This window comes from Phodopus roborovskii, unplaced genomic scaffold, assembly GCF_943737965.1.
Source record: "Phodopus roborovskii unplaced genomic scaffold, PHOROB, whole genome shotgun sequence".
NCBI lineage: Eukaryota > Metazoa > Chordata > Mammalia > Rodentia > Cricetidae > Phodopus > Phodopus roborovskii.
Window position 1 is genome coordinate 26,647,513 of NW_026126571.1, and position 7,854 is coordinate 26,655,366.

Below are 7,854 nucleotides of genomic sequence, written 5' to 3' on the forward strand. Positions count from 1 at the left end.
CTGGGGGCGCAGGGGCGGGGCAGCAGGCGAACTGGACCGTGACAGGTGCGCCCCTCGGCCAATCGCCGGACTGACACCCTCCCCGGGCTCCCGCTGCGCGCGCCAATCCCAGACCGCGCTGAGCTTCGAGTGTGCGGAGGGGCGCGGGTCCCCACCAAGGCGCCAGCGGCGTCGGCTCGGTAGCTTGAGCGCTTGAGAGCAGAGCCGGCCTCCCCAGCCTAAACTCGCAGGAGCGCTCGTGTGAGAGTTTGTACCAGTGAGTGGTGTGCGGACAGCAACGAGGCGGCGTCTGGACCATGGTCGCTCGTGGCTGAGTTCCCGGCTGCGATTTTGATTATTGGCAAATAATCGCAGTAACAATACCAAGCCCCAGAGCTGGCCACCTCCACGCTCAGTCTCCGCAAGACTGCACACGACCTCGTCGCCCGCCCCTGGGCACTGATCGTCAGCTCCAAACGAGCCGATGGAAAAATCCAAAAATTTCCGCATCGACGCCCTGCTGGCGGTGGATCCCCCGCGAGCCGCCTCCACTCAAAGCGCGCCGCTGGCCTTGGTCACTTCGCTTGCGGCCACAGCATCTGGCCCCGGACGAGGCGGCAGCGGTGGCGGGGGGACCAGTAGCGGAGCAAGCCGCAGCTGCAGCCCCGTGTCCTCTGAGGCCACTGTAGCTCCCGGCGACCGGCTGCGGGCTGAGAGCCCGTCGCCCCCGCGCTTGCTGGCTGCGCACTGCGCTCTGCTGCCCAAGCCGGGATTCCTGGGCGCCGGAGGAGGCGGCGGCGCGGCGGGTGGGCCGGGCACTCCCCACCACCATGCGCACCCTGGTGCCGCCGCCGCCGCTGCCGCCGCCGCCGCGGCGGCAGCTGGCGGCCTGGCATTGGGACTGCACCCGGGGGGCGCGCAGGGCGGCGCGGGCCTCCCCGCACAGGCAGCTCTCTACGGTCACCCGGTCTATGGTTACTCGGCGGCGGCAGCAGCGGCCGCACTGGCGGGCCAGCATCCTGCGCTTTCCTACTCCTACCCTCAGGTGCAGGGCGCGCACCCCGCACATCCTGCTGACCCCATCAAGCTGGGTGCCGGCACCTTCCAGCTGGACCAGTGGCTGCGCGCGTCCACCGCGGGCATGATCCTGCCCAAGATGCCGGACTTCAGCAGTGAGTACCTGCGCAGCACCGGGGCAGTTCTCTCCAGCATCCTCCTTTCCCGCACCCTGTTCCTTTTTGCCTGGGCTCTTAGTGAGCTGTGCAAGCGCAGCGCAGCGAAACTGCCATGGCTCATCCCTGGGCCTGTGAGGCCTCGCGTGGGCCGTGCGGTGTGAGAGGACCAGCGAATTATTAAGATGGCCACGCTCAGGCCTTGCTTTCTCTTTCTTTCTTAATGGGCAGAGGAGGTTAGAGGTGTGAGGCTGAAACCTAATGATTAACTCGCAGGTTGGAGAAGGAAGTGCGGGGGAATTCTAGCCAAAAAGGGCCTCGAATGGGGCAGGTATTTTAGGGTCACTGAAACCTGGGACTTATCACTGGGAACATGAACTTGGCCAGGGGCTCCACAATGAGCTACGAAGAGATACATCACCAGGTCCAGAAGTAGCTAAGGAAAAAATGGACTCCTAGAGTAGCAGGACTACAAGGCCAGGGCCCAAGCTCTTCTCTGGCCCTTGTCAGGATTCTGTCTTCTTCGGAAGGGCCAAGGGTGTGTGTGTGTGTGTGTGTGTGTGTGTGTGTGTGTGTGTGTGTCCCTGCAAACAATGTCCAAGAGGTCTGTTTTGAACAGAAGGTCTCAGAGACTCTAAATGGCAAGTGTCCTCCTGGGAACTCCAGGTGCCCAACACCTTTGGGAGCTCCTGTCCAAGGAGAAAAGAAACGCCAACCCACTGCATCTTCTCTGCAAGAGGGACATTTCAGAAGCCATTTCAGACATCCCTGACACATGATGCAGCTGTATCTGTGTAGGGCACCCTGGCTCTGACTCTTGCCCCGTGCCCCACATGGGTAGGGGCAAGCTGCCTTTCCATTCAGGCCAGAACAGAAGATGTATATGACTTTCCCCTGTCAGCCGCCCAACACCCAAACAAAGAGACCCCATTGTTTCCGTCTGAGTGGGTTTGTTTAGACTGGGGAGATGCAGGCACTGGAGGGAAAAAAAAGCAAAAAAGAAAACAGAAATAAACACTTGCCAGAATTCAGATTCCTCTGTTAGAAGCAGTGGTTGTAACTAAACAGAGAAAGCGAGGGTCCCGGAGAACTGCAGAAGTAGCAATGTGGTGAGACTCTCCCAGCCTGCACACTTGTTTGCTCACAGCCACCCAGGTTTTTCCCAGCTTGGCTCCAAAAAGGCCAACCTTGTTGATCTCAGCAAAGAGGAAAGGCTTCCATTAACCTCAGCTGGGGGTGGGGGTGGGGAGCTGCAGCTCAGCTGTCTCTGAAATTGTTCCTATCTAGTAAGTCCTGGGCAGGATCTAAACCTGGCTGAGGAGCCCAGCAAATCCCTTCAGATGGAAATTTACCCATACATGTCCTGATGGCTGCACTTCCTAGGCCTGAGATGCAAAGGTGTCCAGAGAGGAGCTGGCCACTGGTCACCAACAGACCTCCATGGCTTTGGGTTCCTGACTGCTCAAGTGCTCTCTGTGGGAGAAAGGGTGTTTTTGTGAAGCCCATGGTCGCTCAAAAGCCCTGCCTGTGGGATCCCTTTGCCAGCACACTAAGTCCATGAAGTCTCATGGTGGCTGCATTAAAAGTAAGGCCAGTGTTACATTAGGAAGAGAATCCAAAGCAGGTCCTGGGACCAGCACTAAGGAATGCCACAGAGGGTGGCTGAATGTGTTCCATTCTTGGGACTTCCCTCTCACCTGGGAAAAGAGGCTTGGTTTTCTTTAATTGGTTGTTTCTATCCACTGGATGGCATTTCCCAATGATCCTTTCCGAGCTGGTGTTTTAATTAGAGTTCTAATGTATTGTCAAGTTGGGAATTCATAGCCTTGTTTAACTAAAGCAGGGGGCGTGGACCTTCCTATAAAGCAAATTGCCCATCCCAGGGGAGCCTGAGCTCATCCCAGCCAGGGGCTGGCCTCTTTCTTTCCTTTGCTTTCTTTCTTTTATTGTCTAACACTCTTTGGACTCCTGGGAAATCAAGGGAAGTCTCGTTTTGAGGTAATAAAAGTCTCTGTGATGTAACCGTGCGAAATTATGTAAATAAAGCTGGACAGATATCCTGGAACACACAGAAAGCCAGATCTACTCACAGCTCGGCCTTTAATTTGAGTAATGAGAAGAGTCGGAACAGGCTTCCAGTCCCTTTGCCCTCTGTTCTAGGAGAAGGAGGGAGCTTGTCAAGATAGACCTGGAGACACCCTGATGAATATGCTTATTTAGGCTCCAGCTTCTGTCTCTGTTTCTCTCCCTCTTGCTCCCTCCCTCCCTTTTTCCTCCCCACCTCCCTCCCCCACGATCTGGGGGGGGGCACATGCCTTTTCTGCTCTTCTGCTTTAAGATGGTTGTGGGACCAAGAGGACTGGTGCTTTTCCAGCTTGAGGTGTGGGAAGGCCCTCCACGAGGCTACCCCAGCTTTTTTAGACCTGCCCGTGTTCATACATGTGGCTACTGCGAGCAGGCAACCGGCCCTATTTAATCACGACTCTCAAATGAAAAGATTGTCTTTTGAGACAAGCCCTCCACTTCTGCTTGTGTCTGAGATGTGAGTCCTCTGGTCTGTGGGGAGTAGACACTGATGTTGAAAAAAAAAAAAAAAAAACCCCACGTCTGCCGGGTGGGAGTTGGAGGCTGGACCCTGAGAGGGACAAGGGCAATGATGGCTGGAATCCGGGCAGTAGGACAAGCCTACAATGTCCTCTCCCCCTTTTGGTTCACAGCCCAGGCGCAGTCGAATCTCTTGGGGAAGTGCCGAAGACCTCGCACAGCCTTCACCAGCCAGCAGCTGTTGGAGCTGGAACACCAGTTCAAGCTCAACAAGTACCTGTCGAGGCCCAAGCGTTTTGAGGTGGCTACCTCGCTCATGCTCACCGAGACCCAGGTACACACCTGATACCCAGCGCCCCTCCCAACCAATCCCTAGGAGGGTTTGGCAACTGGGTCCCAGCTTCTTGACCTTTAAGTTCGGTATTAATTCTCAGTGGGCGAGGTCCTTAGGGAAGAAGACCCAGAGCGTCTTTAGGTGCAGGAGGTTTAATTCAATAGGTTGGGGTACAAGCTGAGAATCCATATTTATCCAGCTATTCTGGAGAGATGTCCCCCAGGCTACATTCTAGTTGGGGGGCACCACGCCCAGATATGGGGTTACTGATGAATAGAGTGGATGTAGGGATGAGGGAATGGAGAAGCTGCTGCCCAGTCAGCTTCTTAGTCCTCTACGGAAACCCCTTCTAGGGTGAGGGTGGGCCGAGGGGCAAGGGTCCTGGGTGCTCACACCTTCTGGGTTCGTGGGGATGTAGGTGTCGGGTTTCTCATGCCAACTTGTGCCTGCAGGTGAAGATTTGGTTCCAGAATCGCCGAATGAAATGGAAACGCAGCAAAAAGGCCAAAGAACAGGCTGCGCAGGAGGCAGAGAAGCAGAAGGGCGGCGGCGGGGGCTCTGGCAAAGGTTGCGCTGAGGAAAAGGCCGAGGAGGAGCTGCTGGGGCCGCCGGTGTCCGGGGACAAGGCCAGCGGCCGTCGCCTGAGGGACTTGCGAGACAGTGACCCTGATGAGGATGAAGATGATGATGAGGACGACCACTTTCCCTACAGCAATGGTGCCGGCGCCCACGCAGCTTCGTCCGACTGCTCATCCGAGGATGACTCGCCGCCCCCAAGGCCGGGCGGACCCGGGCACCAACCTCTGCCCCAATAGTTGCTTCAAGCTCGGCATCAGGGACGCGCATGACGACGGCTACCTCGGCTGCGGGTTTTCAACCCTGTCCTGTGGCCTGCAGCCAGTCTGGCAGCCTCTCCCCGACCATGCATCCAGGTGCGCGCTGGGGTGGGGGAATTCTGTTTGGGCCCTCGAAGGACCGCAAGAGAGAAAGAGAGAGAGAGAGAGGAGAAAGGGGAGCTCCAATGTGAACTTTCGATCTTTTAAATTTAATTTCGGGTTGTGTTGGCCGGAGGAGTTTGTGAGAAGAACCGATCCCTTCTAGGAGTGGCTCCTGCCTGGCTCTTCCCTCATCGGAGAAGGGAAAACTACAGTGTTAAGTGACCTAGAAACTTGAAACCTCCTTTGGAGACACCATTCTGCTGAGAATTGAAAACAGAAAAAAAGGTTTTATGCCTGTGGTGGTCGGGGGGTGTTATGTCATGAGCATTCAGACTGCTGAAAAAAATCTCAGAATGGTAGTGTATTTTTGTATATTGTATTTATATATAAAGAAAGAAAGAAATGTCTACTTATGCATGCTAAATTATTATTTAGCTTCCCCATTCCCCAGGGTGGAGATGGAATGTAAAATAAATTGGTTTTGTACTGGATGAGAGTGGAAAAAAAAACACTTTAATTTTGGAAGGAGGGGGGTTGAACCCAGGGCCTTGGGCAAGTCGGCAAGTGAAGCAAGTGCTCTGGTACTGGCCCATATTAGCAGCTTAGGAAGAACAAATCTTGTAGGGCTTGGTTGTTTTGGTTATCAGCAAAGGGTGAAAATCAGAATGACAAATGGATGTCAGGACCCACCTCCAAGCCTGAGCCCACCAAGGCCAACCTGATTCCGGAGGCTGAAGGTCCTGGAGGGGGGAGCGGTTGGCAGCAGGTGTGAAATGTGGTTAAAATTATCAGAGGCCAGGTGTCAGAACAAGTGCCTTGCTTAAAACTCTGTGCTGTTCATAAGACTCTTAGCTGAGTGACTTTGGACACTTTACCCTTTGCTTGGATTTTTTTTTAGCTCCAGTGGCATGGGAATATAGGATTTGAATGTTTCAGAGAATAAGCTGCCAATAACTAGGTGTTAGTGGCTTTTGGAGTCCTAGCAATCCGTTAGCAAGCACATTTCCCGGAAAAGCGCTTAATGGCGCCATGCAGCACATTCTCCTTTTGACCTAGGACCCTCAGCCAGCACGATGTACCTTGTGCTAGCCCGGAACGATTTTGTACAAATGTCTTCTGAGAGGAAGCAGTGAGCAGCAAGAATGCTCCATGCCAGAACTGCAATGGCTCTGGGTTAATAAACCTCTGCAGCGAACGCCATCAATCATTCAGCCCCCAGACCATGTGCAGCACACATGCTGGGCCCAGCCCTAGGCACACCGGTCCTCAGCATCCTGACTCTGTCCAGGGAACGCTGGGTCCTCCGGGTCTGGTTCGTTCCCCGCTCCCCATTCCCCCATGGTAGTCTTGGTGGCCAGCTTTCGACTTAGAAAATAGCTGAAGAGGTTCGCCTCTCTGGTGTCTGCCTCCTGTTGGTCGGTCACTTTCTCTCCCACACCTGGGTGGGGGCGAGCAGCCTCCTCCCCTTGCTTCTGCTCTCCCTTCCAGCTGATGAGAGTTCAGAGGGGTCTGGAGTTTCATTTGGGTGATTGCAGCGGGGCCAACAGGGCACTCCTACATCTCAGAGCCCAGCCAGATTAATATCCTTCTGGCAGCTCATTATCACCCCGGGCTCCTTCTGTAACATCCAAACCGGCCCAAGCCGGGGTATGGGGCTGAAAGCCAGGCAGGGCAGCTGCCTGAGTCCCAAGCTTCCGATCCATAGGCTCTTTGGGGCGAATCTGGACTGGCTTTACAACTGGCAGAGAAAGTAAAGGGCTGGGGGGAAAGGGAATGGGAAAATCTGAGAGGAGTGGACGAGGCAGGGGTGTGTGTGTGGGGGGGGGAGCAGATGCCTTTCTTTTTTTCTTTTAAAAAGATGCATGTGTCTCTTTTTAACTTCTAACACATTGACAAGGTTCAGCCCGAAGCAATCTCTCCGCAAGCTTGCTCCACATCTGGGGGTTATTTTTCCTCTGAGGATGGCCATCCCAGTCTCAGAGCCTTGTAGTCCTAAACACTAGGTAAACAGAAAAGGGAGGCCTGGACGTGGGGTGGAAGAGTAACAACGAATAGACCTAGGGACTCAGGTCCAAGGGAGAGACGCTGCCCTAGAACAAAGGCCCAACGGATGCTGCAGAAAGAAACAACCTCTATTTCTGCAGGAAGAAACAACCCTTCCATTTCTCCCCACTCGGTGCAGCTGGGCAGCAAATCTCTAGTTTGGCGCGCAGATCCGCAGGCGGCCTCAGTGTCTCAAGCCAGCAGCTTAATCGCAGCGGAATTTATCTCGCTAATAAATTTAATGATCAATTCGTTCTTGTCACAGTAGCTCTTCCCCAAATCAATTATAGCAAATTTAAATATAATCACTGCCTCATCCTAGCTTACTCCGGGCATGGCACACATTCATCCCGCCTAACGAACTGCCTGGAGGCCTTCTGGTGCGAGTGAATGGCCGCGCCCCCACTCGGGGTCACCGACTTGGCTGTGCAAAAAAGACGGCCTTGAGCCTCTCCTTCGTCAGCATTTGAGCCTCTGTGACCTCCTGGCCACGGTAGTGGGGCTAGAAAATGGCTTTGCAGTCCCAAGGATTGGGTTCCCAGAATCAGAGACAACCAGGTCTACACAGTGGGTGTCCTGATGCCCGGAGTTCGAATTCCAAGCATCTTACACAGATACCCTCAGGTAATCTAGCCCGCGGCTGGGCATGCCTGGTCCCTAGGATGTGTCTCTCTTCAACCTAAACGTGCTTCTGTAGAGTGATTCTGCAGCCCTACACTGTGATGTAAGGTCCGATTAGAGAGCCCCCACCCAAAGCTGATGTGGATTTCCAGGAACCCCAGGTCTGCTCTCATAACCTGAAGATCTGGCTCTGATAACTGATTTCTTTTCTTTTTGGTTTTTC

General features: G+C 54.4%; 1 protein-coding gene across 1 annotated transcript; it reads left to right on the plus strand.

Moving 5' to 3' along the window:
* The first annotated feature begins 381 nt into the window (after positions 1-381).
* Mnx1 (motor neuron and pancreas homeobox 1) lies at positions 382-4,844 on the plus strand. The gene is made up of 3 exons (XM_051203006.1): positions 382-1,151; positions 3,869-4,029; positions 4,482-4,844. Exons 1-3 carry the CDS (start codon positions 464-466, stop codon positions 4,842-4,844), a joined length of 1,212 nt encoding a protein of 403 aa, XP_051058963.1. The 5' UTR covers positions 382-463.
* The last annotated feature ends 3,010 nt before the right edge of the window (positions 4,845-7,854 follow it).

Excerpts from the sequence above, each read along its gene's own strand:
- Mnx1 (XM_051203006.1), top strand. The coding sequence starts at position 464 with ATGGAAAAATCCAAAAATTTCCGCATCGACGCCCTGCTGGCGGTGGAT. Across the intron at positions 1,152-3,868 it reads CAAGATGCCGGACTTCAGCA|CCCAGGCGCAGTCGAATCTC; the intron begins GTGAGTACCTGC and ends TTTGGTTCACAG. Across the intron at positions 4,030-4,481 it reads TCATGCTCACCGAGACCCAG|GTGAAGATTTGGTTCCAGAA; the intron begins GTACACACCTGA and ends TTGTGCCTGCAG.